This window comes from Hyperolius riggenbachi, chromosome 2 (genome assembly GCF_040937935.1).
Source record: "Hyperolius riggenbachi isolate aHypRig1 chromosome 2, aHypRig1.pri, whole genome shotgun sequence".
Classification (NCBI taxonomy): Eukaryota; Metazoa; Chordata; class Amphibia; order Anura; family Hyperoliidae; genus Hyperolius; species Hyperolius riggenbachi.
This window is the reverse complement of record NC_090647.1, coordinates 9,187,283-9,202,981: the sequence shown is the minus strand read 5'-3', so window position 1 is coordinate 9,202,981 and position 15,699 is coordinate 9,187,283. Positions and strand designations below refer to the sequence as shown.

Genomic DNA, 15,699 nt, shown 5'->3' with positions numbered 1-15,699 from the left:
TGCAGCCAGCCTCATCCCCTGTCACCTGCTGTGCAGGAGCTCCACCTGCCGGCCCGAGGCGGTACTGCAGCCAGCCTCATCCACTGTCACCTGCTGTGCAGGAGCTCCACCTGCCGGCCCGAGGCGGTACTGTAGCCAGCCTCATCCCTTGTCACCTGCTATGCAGGAACTCCACCTGCCGGCCCGAGGCGGTACTGCAGCCAGCCTCTGTCACCTGCTGTGCAGGAGCTCCACCTGCCGGCTCGAGGCGGTACTGCAGCCAGCCTCATCCACTGTCACCTGCTGTGCAGGAGCTCTACCTGCCGGCCCGAGGCGGTACTGCAGCCAGCCTCATCCACTGTCACCTGCTGTGCAGGAGCTCCACCTGCCGGCCCAAGGCGGTACTGCAGCCAGCCTCATCCACTGTCACCTGCTGTGCAGGAGCTCCACCTGCCGGTCGAGGCTGTACTGCAGCCAGCCTCATCCCCTGTCACCAGGTGTGCAGGAGCTCCACCTGCCGGCCCGAGGCGGTACTGCAGCCATCCCCTGTCACCTGCTGTGCAGGAGCTCCACCTACCGGCCAGAGGTGGTACTGCAGCGAGCCTCATCCACTGTCATCTGCTGTGCAGGAGCTCCATCTACCGGCCAGAGGCGGTACTGCAGCCAGCCTCATCCACTGTCACCTGCTGTGCAGGAGCTCCACCTGCCGGCCCGAGGCGGTACTGCAGCCAGCCTCATCCACTGTCACCAGGTGTGCAGGTGCTCCACCTGCCGGCCCGAGGCGGTACTGCAGCCAGCCTCATCCACTGTCACCTGCTGTGCAGGAGCGCTACTTACCGGCCGGAGGCGGTACTGCAGCCAGCCTCATCCACTGTCACCTGCTGTGCACGAGCTCCACCTGCCGGCCCGAGGCGGTACTGCAGCCAGCCTCATCCACTGTCACCTGCTGTGCAGGAGCTCCACCTGCTGGCCCGAGGCGGTACTGCAGCCAGCCTCATCCACTGTCACCTGCTGTGCAGGAGCTCCACCTGCCGGCCCGAGGCGGTACTGTAGCCAGCCTCATCCCCTGTCACCTGCTATGCAGGAACTCCACCTGCCGGCCCGAGGCGGTACTGCAGCCAGCCTCTGTCACCTGCTGTGCAGGAGCTCCACCTGCCGGCTCGAGGCGGTACTGCAGCCAGCCTCATCCACTGTCACCTGCTGTGCAGGAGCTCCACCTGCCGGCCCAAGGCGGTACTGCAGCCAGCCTCATCCACTGTCACCTGCTGTGCAGGAGCTCCACCTGCCGGCCCAAGGCGGTACTGCAGCCAGCCTCATCCACTGTCACCTGCTGTGCAGGAGCTCCACCTGCCGGTCGAGGCTGTACTGCAGCCAGCCTCATCCCCTGTCACCAGGTGTGCAGGAGCTCCACCTGCCGGCCCGAGGCGGTACTGCAGCCATCCCCTGTCACCTGCTGTGCAGGAGCTCCACCTACCGGCCAGAGGTGGTACTGCAGCGAGCCTCATCCACTGTCATCTGCTGTGCAGGAGCTCCACCTACCGGCCAGAGGCGGTACTGCAGCCAGCCTCATCCACTGTCACCTGCTGTGCAGGAGCTCCACCTGCCGGCCCGAGGCGGTACTGCAGCCAGCCTCATCCACTGTCACCAGGTGTGCAGGTGCTCCACCTGCCGTCCAGAGGCGGTACTGCAGGCAGCCTCATCCACTGTCACCTGCTGTGCAGGAGCTCCACCTGCCGGCCCGAGGCGGTACTGCAGCCAGCCTCATCCACTGTCACCAGGTGTGCAGGAGCTCCACCTGCCGGCCCGAGGCGGTACTGCAGCCAGCCTCATCCACTGTCATCTGCTGTGCAGGAGCTCCACTTACCGGCCGGAGGCGGTACTGCAGCCAGCCTCATCCACTGTCACCTGCTGTGCAGGAGCTCCACCTGCCGGCCGGAGGCGGAACTCCAGCCAGCCTCATCCACTGTCACCTGCTGTGCAGGAGCTCCACCTGCCGGCCCGAGGCGGTACTGCAGCCAGCCTCATCCACTGTCACCTGCTGTGCAGGAGCTCCACCTGCCGGCCCGAGGCGGTACTGCAGCCAGCGTCATCCACTGTCACCTGCTGTGCAGGAGCTCCACCTGCCGGCCCGAGGCGGTACTGCAGCCAGCCTCATCCACTGTCACCAGGTGTGCAGGAGCTCCACCTGCCGGCCCGAGGCGGTACTGCAGCCAGCCTCATACCCTGTCACCTGCTATGCAGGAACTCCACCTGCCGGCCCGAGGCGGTACTGCAGCCAGCCTCTGTCACCTGCTGTGCAGGAGCTCCACCTGCCGGCCCGAGGCGGTACTGCAGCCAGCCTCATCCAGTGTCAGCTGCTGTGCAGGAGCTCCACCTGCCGGCCCGAGGCGGTACTGCAGCCAGCCTCATCCACTGTCACCAGGTGTGCAGGAGCTCCACCTGCCAGCCAGAGGCGGTACTGCAGCCAGCCTCATCCCCTGTCACCTGCTATGCAGGAACTCCACCTGCTGGCCCGAGGCGGTACTGCAGCCAGCCTCATCCACTGTCACCAGGTGTGCAGGAGCTCCACCTGCCGGCCCGAGGCGGTACTGCAGCCAGCCTCATCCACTGTCACCTGCTGTGCAGGAGCTCTACCTGCCGGCCCGAGGCGGTACTGCAGCCAGCCTCATCCACTGTCACCTGCTGTGCAGGAGCTCCACCTGCCGGCCCAAGGCGGTACTGCAGCCAGCCTCATCCACTGTCACCTGCTGTGCACGAGCTCCACCTGCCGGCCCGAGGCGGTACTGCAGCCAGCCTCATCCACTGTCACCTGCTGTGCAGGAGCTCCACCTGCCGGCCCGAGGCGGTACTGCAGCCAGCCTCATCCACTGTCACCTGCTGTGCACGAGCTCCACCTGCCGGCCCGAGGCGGTACTGTAGCCAGCCTCATCCCCTGTCACCTGCTATGCAGGAACTCCACCTGCCGGCCCGAGGCGGTACTGCAGCCAGCCTCTGTCACCTGCTGTGCAGGAGCTCCACCTGCCGGCTCGAGGCGGTACTGCAGCCAGCCTCATCCACTGTCACCTGCTGTGCAGGAGCTCTACCTGCCGGCCCGAGGCGGTACTGCAGCCAGCCTCATCCACTGTCACCTGCTGTGCAGGAGCTCCACCTGCCGGCCCGAGGCGGTACTGCAGCCAGCCTCATCCACTGTCACCTGCTGTGCAGGAGCTCCACCTGCCGGCCCGAGGCGGTACTGCAGCCAGCCTCATCCCTTGTCACCTGCTGTGCAGGAGCTCCACCTGCCGGCCCGAGGCGGTACTGCAGCCAGCCTCATCCACTGTCACCTGCTGTGCAGGAGCTCCACCTGCCGGCCCGAGGCGGTACTGCAGCCAGCCTCATCCACTGTCACCTGCTGTGCAGGAGCTTCACCTGCCGGCCCGAGGCTGTACTGCAGCCAGCCTCATCCACTGTCACCAGGTGTGCAGGAGCTCCACCTGCCAGCCAGAGGCGGTACTGCAGCCAGCCTCATCCCCTGTCACCTGCTATGCAGGAACTCCACCTGCCGGCCCGAGGCGGTACTGCAGCCAGCCTCTGTCACCTGCTGTGCAGGAGCTCCACCTGCCGGCCCGAGGCGGTACTGCAGCCAGCCTCATCCACTGTCACCTGCTGTGCAGGAGCTCCACCTGCCGGCCGGAGGCGGTACTGCAGCCAGCCTCATCCACTGTCACCTGCTGTGCAGGAGCTCCACCTGCCGGCCCGAGGCGGTACTGCAGCCAGCCTCATCCACTGTCACCTGCTGTGCAGGAGCTCCACCTGCCGGCCCGAGGCGGTACTGCAGCCAGCCTCATCCACTGTCACCTGCTGTGCAGGAGCTCCACCTGCCGGCCCGAGGCGGTACTGCAGCCAGCCTCATCCACTGTCACCTGCTGTGCAGGAGCTCCACCTGCCGGCCCGAGGCGGTACTGCAGCCAGCCTCATCCACTGTCACCTGCTGTGCAGGAGCTCCACCTGCCGGCCGAGGCGGTACTGCAGCCAGCCTCATCCACTGTCACCTGCTGTGCAGGAGCTCCACCTGCCGGCCGACGCGGTACTGCAGCCAGCCTCATCCACTGTCACCTGCTGTGCACGAGCTCCACCTGCCGGCCCGAGGCGGTACAGCAGCCAGCCTCATCCACTGTCACCTGCTGTGCACGAGCTCCACCTGCCGGCCCGAGGCGGTACTGCAGCCAGCCTCATCCACTGTCACCTGTTGTGCAGGAGCTCCACCTGCCCGCCCGAGGCGGTACTGCAGCCAGCCTCATCCACTGTCACCTGCTGTGCAGGAGCTCCACTTGCCGGCCCAAGGCGGTACTGCAGCCAGCCTCATCCACTGTCACCTGCCGTGCAGGAGCTCCACCTGCCGGCCCGAGGCGGTACTGCAGCCAGCCTCATCCACTGTCACCTGCCGTGCAGGAGCTTCACCTGCCGGCCCGAGGCGGTACTGCAGCCAGCCTCATCCCCTGTCACCTGCTGTGCAGGAGCTCCACCTGCCGGCCGAGGCGGTACTGCAGCCAGCCTCATCCACAGTCACCTGCTGTGCAGGAGCTCCACCTGCCGGCCCGAGGCGGTACTGCATCCAGCCTCTGTCACCTGCTGTGCAGGAGCTCCACCTGCCGGCCCAAGGCGGTACTGCAGCCAGCCTCATCCACTGTCACCTGCTGTGCAGGAGCTCCACCTGCCGGCCCGAGGCGGTACTGCAGCCAGCCTTATCCACTGTCACCTGCTGTGCAGGAGCTCCACCTGCCGGCCAGAGGCGGTACTGCAGCCAGCCTCATCCCCTGTCACCTGCTATGCAGGAGCTCCAGCTGCCAGGCCCAAGGCGGTACCAGCAGCCAGCCTCTGTCACCTGCTGTGCAGGAGCTCCACCTGCCAGCCAGAGGCGGTACTGCAGCCAGCCTCATCCCCTGTCACCTGCTGTGCAGGAGCTCCACCTGCCGGCCGAGGCGGTACTGCAGCCAGCCTCATCCTCTGTCACCTGCTGTGCAGGAGCTCCTCCTGCCGGCCAGAGGCGGTACTGCAGCCAGCCTCATCCCCTGTCACCTGCTGTGCAGGAGCTCCACCTGCCGGCCAGAGTCGGTACTGCAGCCAGCCTCATCCCCTGTCACCTGCTGTGCAGGAGCTCCACCTGCCGGCCCAAGGCGGTACTGCAGCCAGCCTCTGTCACCTGCTGTGCAGGAGCTCCACCTGCCGGCCAGAGGCGGTACTGCAGCCAGCCTCATCCCCTGTCACCTGCTATGCAGGAACTCCACCTGCCGGCCCAAGGCGGTACTGCAGCCAGCCTCTCCCATCACCATAGCCCAACCTGCTATCTATATATACAATAAAGTAAGTGCCTCAACCTTCAAGCAAGAAGAAGAAGTAGCGCCCTGCCCCCAGGGCCGGTCCAAGCAAGAAGAAGGGGCCGGGCCAAGCAAGAAGAAGAAGTAGTGTCATATCAAACCAAGGGCGAAGAGGGATAATTTGCATATTCAGTAGCAGTGCATTGTGGGTAACCACAAATGTTCACTTATAGCTGAATTAGTGCAGATTTGCTTCTGTTTTAAGAAGGCAAATTACACCAAGCTTTGCTTTTTTTTAGTAGGAGGTCTTTTTGGTCCCTTTTATCCACCTATTTTACCCACCTATACATTCTTAGTAATTGGGGTCACCCTGAGCTGCTTGGTTACTCTGTTGTACTGGTCCAAGCCCTATCTCATACAGCCTTATCAATCCCTGCCATGTACTGATGAGGACCAAATGTCTGAAATAGGCTGTCACATGTGGGTTTGATATGACTGTGTAAAACTTAAAGCTATAGGCTTGCTTGACTTACCAAGGGTGAAAAGGAATAATTTGCATGTTTAGTAGCAGTGCATTGTGGGTAATCACAAATGTTCACTTATAGCTGAATTATTGCAGATTTTCTTTTTGGTCCCTTTTATCCACCTATACATTCCGAGTGGTTTGGGTCACCCTGAGCTGCTTGGTTACTCTGTTGTACTGGTCCAAGCCTTATCAATCCTTGCCATGTACTGATGAGGACCAAAAGTCCAAAACAGGCTGTCACATGTGGGTTTGATATGGCTGTGTAAAATTTAAAGCTATAGGCTTGCTATACACCAGTGGTTCTGGATGCTTGCTTGGCTTGCTAAGGGTGAAAAGGAATTATTTGCATATTTAGTAGCAGTGCATTGTGGGTAACCACAAATGTTCACTTATAGCTGAATTATTGCATATTTCCTTCTGTTTTAGGAAGGCAAATTACACCAAGCTTTGATTTTTTTAGTAGGTCTTTTTGGTCCCTTTTACCCCCTATACATTACGAGTAGTTTGGGTCACCCTGAGCTGCTTGGTTACTCTGTTGTACTGGTCCAAGCCCTATCTTATACAGCCGTATCAATCCCTGCCATGTACTGATGAGGACCAAAAGTCTGAAACAGGCTGTCTACATGTGGGTTTGATATGACTATGTAAAATTTAAAGCTATATGCTTGCTATACACCAGCAGCTCTGGATGCTTGCTTGGCTTACCAAGGGGGAAAAGGGGTAATTTGCATATTTAGTAGCAGTGCATTGTGGGTAACCACAAATGTTCACTTATAGCTGAATTACTGCAGATTTCCTTCTGTTTTAAAAAGGCAAATTACACCAATACAGTGTGCGGCATTGCAGGAAGTGACGACAGTGGAACGCACGATGGAACACGGAAGAGGTGAGTCATCCCCGCCCGTTGCCTCTTACTAATAGTGGCGGCTGCTACTGTGCTTAAGCAGGAGGTGGAGTGCACATGGGGGACCAAGGTGAGGGGGGTTCCTGCAGAGCTTAAGCTGGAGGGGGAGTGCACATGGGGGACCCAGGTGAGGGGGGGGAGTGCACATGGGGGACCCAGGTGAGGGGGGGGAGTGCACATGGGGGACCCAGGTGAGGGAGGGAGGTTCCCGCTGTGCTTAAGCAGGAGGGGGAGCGCACATGGAGGACCCAGGTGAGGGGGGTCCTGCTGAGCTTAAGCTGGAGGTAGCGCACACATGGGGGACCCAGTTAAGGAGGGGTCCAACCCCCCTCCCCACCGCTGTGCCCAATACCCCCTTCTTGCCCTCTTATGTGGCGTATGCTACGCCGCGGGTCGGCTAGTTGATTTATAAAGCGCTACCATATTCCGTGGTGCTGTAGTGTACACAATAAAAAAAATGACATGTGGTACACACGTAATCGTACACAGGCAGTTGTGTACACCAAATATACACTGGCACATAATACAACAGGATTGGCAATGACGGTGACAAAAATAACGTGAATAAAATGTATAACAAATTCCAAGACACAAAAGGGGAAAGAATTTTTCGTTCTTTTGGCAGATTTACTGGCCGATCGATTTTCCGATCGATTTCAATTCACTTCTATGAGAAAATCAATCCGAAAAACGATCAAAATTAGATCAGACCTGTCAGAAATTATCTATAGAGCCATCTATCTGCACAAAAATATCATGGTATTTTCCCAGCATAAAGGAATAGGGGGGAACAAGAGGGGGGGTTGCACCCATACCTAGAGGTAGTGTTGCTCGGATACCCCCGATCACGGATTCAAATAAACCCGGCCACGGCAGTCCCAAATCTGGATAAGTCGTGATTCTGATCCGGATTTGAAACTGACTTAAGAATTCGAGTCGGACTTTAGCCGTGATTACCATTTGAATCCGTGATCACAGTGTTATGATCACTTCTGCAGCATGTACTGCTGGCTGCAGCATGTACTGCAGCCAAGCAGTTTTTGATTTCTTTACATGCATTTGCTCGCATAGTTTTGCTGGCATTCACACTAAGTGTTGATTTCATCTGCAATAGCTCTGCAGTTCATGGCAGTTTGGGATGCTCTTGTGAAGTCAAACATTGTCTGTTGCAGTGGAGCTGCAATCCCTTTCATGCAGGTTGCATAGTTTTGTCTGCCTTTTCCTGCTGCCAGCTTGTGACTGATTATCATTCACCTGTGTGGGAATCTGCATGTCTGCTCCCATTGGATGACCTCAGCATAAAGAGCTGCTTCCTGCTGTGCACCTCGGGCTATCATAGTTTCAGTCTCTGCCTGTTACTCAGTGGCAACACATGCAGCACACTTGCTGCATGTGTTGCCACTGAGCTGCGGAGATCGCCTGCAGGTTGGTGGTGCTGTCCTAGACGTTTGTCTGACACATGTACCTGCGAAGTGCCATCCTGTGCTGCCACAGCCGCTGCAACATCGCCAGGGTCGAGTAGGAAAGAGTATGTCTCCGGAGTACATTGCCCTGACACCTGGGGCACAGTGTGTCACCCCTGTCTTACAGTCACCTGGGGCTGTCCCGCCCCCATTTGTACCCCTCCTAGACACGTCACTGCTATTTTGTATTTGCAATTGCAGTTTTCCAGAGAGGCACATATTGTTGTGTCCCTCCCTGATAAAGTCGCAAAATGCCAGTGCAGTGTCTGAGCTCCCCCTACTGTATAACATGTACGAACTGAAGACCCGATGTTGCCCGGGTATGTATTTGGTTGTTGTTGACTCCGCCCACTGTTTCTAACCTTGACACACAGTCACTCAATGACCAAGTTTGTGAGCTTTCAGGTTGCTGGCATCAATAATGTGAGAATGGAAGCAGTTTATCAAGCAAAGAAATGTGATTGGCTGTTTGTGGCTCCGCCCCCTTTCCTAAATCTTAATTCTCGTCACCCAGTGAACAACTGTGCCAAGTGTAAGAATGGCTGCAGTTTACAGATGATCTGGCGTTGCTCGGATATGAATCTGGTTGTTGTTGGCTCCACCTACTTTTTGTAACCTTGACATACAGTCACTCAATGACCACGTTTATGAGCTTTGGGGTCCTTGGCATCAATAATTTATATTTTCCCACTGAAATCAGACAAATCTGTTTGGCTGTTTTTGGCTCCACCCTCTTTTCTGAATTTAAACCCCAGTCACCTAACTGTTTGAGGTTTCAGGCCTCTGCCATTAACAGTGCAAAAATGGCAGCATTAAAATTTTCCCCTAAAAAAATCAAAAGGTGAATTTTGATAGGGATTTGTAGGCTCCACCTTCTTTTCTGAATCTTAATCCCAGACACCCAGCGACAAGCGGTGCAAAGTTTGAGACCCCTGCGATTAACAGTGTGAGAATGGCTGCAGTTCACATTTTCTCAGGGAAATTTGTTTTTGGCTTTGCCCACTTTGTGTAACCTGGACACACAGTCACTCAATGACCAAGTGTGTGAGCTTTCAGGTTCCTGGCATCTAAATTGTGTGACTGGAAGCAGTTTATCCAGCAAAGAAATCTGATTTGCTGTTTGTGACTCCACCCTATTTAGTGAATTTGAACCTTAGTCACCCAATGACCGAGTGTAGCAAGTTTGAAGCCTCTGCCATTAACAGTGTAAGAATAGCAGCAGTTTAAATATTCCCCTTGAAAATCAATAGTTGATTGAATTTTGATTGGCTGTTGTAGGCTCCACTCACTTTCCTGAATATTAATCCCAGTCATCCAGTGACCAAGTGTGCCAAGTTGGAGAACCCTGCGATTAACAGTGTACAGATAACTGCAGTTTACATTTTCCCATTGAAAATGAATAGCTGAAATATAATTGGCTGTTTTATGTTCCGCCCACTTTTCCTGGATTTGTAACCTCGGTCACCAAGTGACCAACTGTGCCAAGTGTGGGGACTCTGGCTTGATTACTGTGAGAATGGCAGCCTTTTACATTTTTTCCATTGATTTGAATGGGTGGAATCTAATTTGCTGTTTGTAGCTCCGTCCAGGTGTGCAGGGGGGCCGCGAGACCCCAAGAACATATCATCCCAGGTAGTAAGGGATCTGTGTACCAAGTTTCATTCAAATAGGTCAAGGCGTTTTCGCGTGATCACAGCACATACATACATCCGATTTTATATATACAATATACTAGCAGACCCAAGCCCATTTAAAAACAGGCTCTAGGGTCTGTGTTTCTCTCCACCGCCCGCCGCATGTACTGCATACGCGCGCGCACCGGCCGCCCGCTCACACGCCCGCCTGGCTCCCTGTCCTCCTGTCTCTGAGGCTAGGTCCGTCCTGCGCACATGCGCAGTAGCAAAAAGCATGGACCTAGCTACACAGGGACAGTGTGACGCAGGGACACAGGGGTTTTATTATACAGGATAGATTTATTTTTATAGGACTCCAGATTATAAGCAGATATAGAATTGATTTGTTTCATGTTACATTTTCCTTATCACAGGCAGCTCTGCGCTGGAAGTAATACAGAGTATATAGAGTATTACCAATTACAGATAAACAAATACAATTATAATAATGTGACAATAAATGAGGATTTCAGGATATAACCTGCTGAGCGGTCTGGACGAGCTCAGCTCGTCCAACACCGCCAGAGGCTGCCGCTCAGGACCTGCTGGGCCGATTTTCGTCAAATAAAAAGCAGCACACGCAGCCGGCACTTTGCCAGCCGCGTGTGCTGCCTGATCGCCGCCGCTCTGCGGTGATCCGCCGCGAGCAGCGGCGAAAGAGGGTCCCCCCAGCCGCCTGAGCCCAGAGTAGCCGGAACAAAAAGTTCCGGCCAGCGCTAAGGGCTGGATCGGAGGCGGCTGACGTCAGGACGTCGGCTGACGTCGATGACGTCACTCCGCTCGTCGCTATGGCGACGATGTAAGCAAAGCAAGGAAGGCCGCTCATTGCGGCCTTCCTTGTTTATTCTGGGCGCCGTAGGCGATCGGAAGCAGGGGCGTATCTGGGTAATATAGCGCCTATGGCAAACACTGAAATTGCGCCCCCCCCCCCTCAGCTAGAGCCCCCTTCCCCTCTAAAAACAGCATCATTTCTTGTGTACATGTGTTATGGTTGCTTGTGTGTTTTGGTTCAGGATATTGCTGAAGTTACTTTTTTGGAAATGGCTCTTGTTATTCACCCTCTGTCCTCTGTTCTAACACTAAGCAAAGTGCGTCCTACATGCATAGGTTAAGTAGTCATGTTCCCCAGATAACAGCATTAATCTGATCTGAGGTCTGAATGACAGGGAGGCATTGAGGCAGGCAGGCTAGTACAGCACAAGGGCAGGCATGGAGGCACAGCACAGGGGCAGGCATAGCGGTGCAGCACAGGGGCAGGAATGGCGCCCATGGTGCTGTGGCGCCCGTGGCACAAGCCATGCTTGCACCCCTCTAGATACGCCTCTGATCGGAAGAACGCCTCCGGAGCGCCCTCTAGTGGGCTTTCATGCAGCCAACTTTCAGTTGGCTGCATGAAATAGTTTTTTTTTAATTTAAAAAAAACCCTCCCGCAGCCACCCTGGCGATTTAATCAGAACGCCAGGGTGGATAATTACCCAGGATGGAAACCAGGAACTGTCCTTGGAAATGACAGACAATAACTAGTTACCGCACCCAGGGAGGTATATCTACGCCCTGCAGGATTTCATCTGAATTCCCAGGGACGTAGATATTAGTCTACTGCCAAGATCGCCGCTGTGTGCGCTCCCGTCGAGTCCTGCGCGCCGTTCTCAACGCCATCTGTTAGTGCACAGATCAGTGAACATTCGCTGATCTAAGTGCCTTTATCAATGAAAACCGGCATCTCATTAAATGAATGACAAAAATGAATGTATTGCATACATGCGTTACTTCCTGTAATGCGTGCATACCGTCAAAGTAAATAATCCAAATAAAGTGGTTATACCGTTAATTAACCCCTTACCTCCCATACTTACCAAAATAAAAACTTTAGTACAAAAAAGTGACATAAAAAAATACACAAATAGTTTTTTAATATGTATGTCAAGAGTGTATATTACTGTTTTTTTGTTTTTTTTTTTGGCAATTAAGGGCTTGTGATTAGTGACAGACGCAAAACTGGAAAAAATGCACCTTTATTTCCAAATAAAATATTGTCGGCATATATTGTGATAGATACATCATTTAATAACCAGGATAAATCAGCAAATAAAATAATTACATTTTAATTACGGTAGCACGTATTATTTTAAAACTATAATGGCTGAAAACTGAGAAAAAATGATTTTTTTTCAATTATTTTCTTATATTTCTCATTAGAAGGCATTTAGAATAAAATAATCCTTAGCATAATGTACCACCCGTAGAAAGCCTAATTGATGGCAAAAAAAAGAAGCTATAGATCATTTTGTTTTGATTAGTAGTGATAAAGTTATTGGTAAATGAAAGGGAAGAGCACTGAAAGGTGAAAATTGCTCTGGTCCTCCAGGGGAAAACCCCTCAGTTGTTAACTAGTTAAATTAAAGGTAACCGAGCATTATTTTTAACTCCCAGATCAACTCTATAGCAAATTGAAAATGTATGCTAAACATATGGTTCAATTTAAAAAAACCCATTAATTTTACCTCCTTTTTTTACAATCAAGTGTTAAAGTTACAGGAAGTATTCCTCTTTCTCGGGCCGAACAGTCAGTCAGAAGGAACAGAAAATTAATTGACCACAAGCTAAAGGCTCCTACACACACTCTCAACAAATGTCTTTTAAATGCACAATTATCAAACAACAATTGTTGGATTGACTTGAGCTGCGTCTTATCAGTTGTTTGAGCAATAGCAAACAACTTTTGCTCATCATGAAGGGTAACCCGACTTCGCAATTTGATGAACTGACTCGTGGAGGGAGCGTTCAGACGACAAAGGACTCACCACACACATACAATTCAAAGATCCGCCACCAATCGGGTTACACAGCCCGCTACTGTAATTATACTAGGACTTCGAGAACGCTATATTAACCCTTAGCAGTATGCAGGAACCTGGGTCAGATCTTTATATCTGGGCCGGGTTCTCGCATACGAGTTATAAAGGCACACTTCTATTAAACACAGGGTAGCGATTTCAGGAGAATAGGTACGATTGTGTATGTTCAGCAACAGGTTATAACCGCTAAACGATTTTTAAAACGTTTAATAACAAAATTGCATTACATACAGTTATATACACCAATTAACATATACACACAGAGCTTAAAAATAAAAAGGAATAAAATAAGAAAGTTCTTACTTAGTTAGCTGAGCAGTCCATTTGAAGAATGAAGAAAAAGAGTCCAGTTTAAAAGTAGGCATTAATGTTAATAGTCCTGGAACACAGCATGTGTCGGTCCTCCTTGAACGCATGCCTGGACTTTCCTGGTCGATGGAATTTGGAGAACTGGGCGGGTTTGGTCCCGCCCCACTTTTATAGGACCTGAGTTTTGGGCTGTCACTACCTGGAAAGTAGGTGTGTTTAAGGCAGGGTTATCTCCTGGCAGCAAGGTTGCCACCCCCAGACTCAGAGCAGGAAAATGTACCAATTATTAATAATCTGTGTGACTCCGTCCCAGATTGGCGCATCGCAAATCCGAGACTATATTCATAAGCGGCCTGCGACCCTGTATCAAACGAGGCTATACATGCCTATTCTATCGCATTCGCTCTACGCAGGCCGGATAAAGTGATTTTCCTATGGATTCCTGACAGTTAGAAAATTGTAATTCAGGTGAATGATAGAACTGATTTCTAGGTATCAGAAAATGTGTTTTTTGTTTTTCTGCGACAAGGCTATTTTGAATTACAAATAAATTAAAGTTCTCTTTGTTTGATTGTATGATTTTGGAGGGGGCTCTTATCTCAGCCAGTTTGAGCTGGCTTGGGGGAGAGGGTCTGATTGTTATCTGCTGAGCTGCTGAAGCTATCCCATGGCCACCATTTGGTCCTAGCTTGTAACACCTATGTGTCACCAGCTACGTGTGAAAAGCTGGAGGAGGTGGAGGGGGTGAGGGGCTCTGTTTTTAAGAGAAGAGAGGGAAAAGACATCTATTGTACATTTACCCAGGACTGACAGTAATTGTGCAGGACCATATGAAAATCGTTGGCGATTGCGCACGACTTTCCGTAATGTTCGCCACAATACCAGTTTCAGTTTTGGCTGAACAATGAGCCAATCACAAGTCTCTCCCTGTGATGTCACCAGTGGGTGGATCCCTTACAACCCCTGATTGCCCCCAGATATCTTTATACAACCTCTGCCCACATATAGCCCAGCATGGAGGGGGTCAGTGAAGGTGGCAGTGAAGGTGTGGAGGTGTCTGATGGGGTCACACAGGGCATAAATGGAGATCTGCCCAGCCTCATAATCCAGGTATATCCTGACTCTATCACTGGGGATCCTGTCGGGTAACTGGATCTCTCTCCAGTTATGTCTTGTGTAATACTTATTATCCCACCTACACAAACCCCAGGACATGTTATTACATCCAATCAGTGACTGCTCTCCCCTCCTGGCTATACTGGGGTAACACATCCCGACTCTCCACCTATCTGATCCCCCAACATCCACTTCCCAGTAATGTCTCCCTGAGGAGAAACTCTGGCTGCTCAGCACCTGAGAACATTGAAATCTCTCTGGTGTTTCTGGGCGATTCTGTCTTCTATCTGCCCAGGATGCAGTTTTCCTGTCATTTGATATATGTAGATAATTACTAGCTGTGGTTACATCCAGTAATATGTCTTCAGGCCGTATATAATGTATGTAGATCCCGCCAATTACCTGATACATGATATCAGATAACGTGTGTAATGTGTATGAGATGCCAGCCACATCCATATCCCCTCCATCATGGAGCTGCTTATCATGTCTGTCCTCCGTGTCACACAAGTCACCTGTGTCTGATTCCTGTAAGACAGTCAGTGGATCAGTCATGTTACACAGCTCCTCAATGTGACGCATCTTCCTGGACAGCTCCTCTTTCTTTATCTCCAGCTGTCTGATGACATCATCATAGTATTTTGACACCTGCTCTGCCTGCCTGGTGATGTCACTTAGGACTCTCTTCTCCAGTTCTACCAGCCGTCTCCTGAGGTCTCTAAATAGGGCAGTGACTCTCTCTGTATCACCATATGCTTTTTCTTGTGCTTTTCTCCCGCCTTCCTCCAGACTCTGGACTCTTTTCTCTGCCTTCTTTGTCTCTGCCATCAGCTTCCATAGTTCATTTCTAAGCTTCTTCTTCTTCTCCTCAGAGGCTTCACCCAGTGACATCATCTTATGTCCTACATGTCCCCCAATCACGGAGCAGGACACACAGACACAGGCATCATCCTCAGTGCAGAACAACTCAAGGACCTTCTTATGGATGGGGCATTTCCTCTTCCCCAGGTCAGTGGTGGGAGGCAGTAAAGTGTGTTCCCCTGACCTGTCATGTTTCCTCAGGTGATGGTCACACAAGGAGGTCTCACACTGCAGACAGGATTTAGTAGCAGGAACAGGAAAGTCACAGTAATTACAGAAGACCCCGGTCTGCTCCTGATCTGTCTCTGTAGCATGAAAAGCCTCACAGATATTATGTAGAGTTGTGTTCCTCACCAGCTCAGGCCTCTTCCTGTATATCCTATGACATTCAGGACATCTATGTTCTGTTAGATCGTCTCGGAGGTCCCAGGTTCGCGTGATGCAGCCCCGACAGAAGTTGTGGCCACACGGCAAGGTCACAGGATCTCTATAGATCTCCATACAGATGGAGCAGCGCAGCTCAGAGGTCACATCAGCAGATGCCATTGCCACACCTGGAATTACAAGTATTTCCTGGGCACATACAAGCAGGGGCGCCGCGAGGCATAAAGCGAACCAAGCGGTCGCTTGGGGCCTCACAATCTTAGGGGCCTCGGCGGCTCCGTGACGTCGGCGTGACGTCACTTTTTCCCCGCAGCCCCGCCGGGCTGGCA

General features: G+C 52.7%; 1 protein-coding gene across 1 annotated transcript; it reads right to left on the bottom strand.

Moving 5' to 3' along the window:
- Nucleotides 1-13,963: 13,963 nt before the first annotated feature.
- LOC137544568 (E3 ubiquitin/ISG15 ligase TRIM25-like) lies at nucleotides 13,964-15,487 on the bottom strand. Its single transcript, XM_068265668.1, has one exon. It carries the CDS (start codon nucleotides 15,485-15,487, stop codon nucleotides 13,964-13,966), a length of 1,524 nt encoding a protein of 507 aa, XP_068121769.1.
- Between the last annotated feature and the right edge of the window lie 212 nt (nucleotides 15,488-15,699).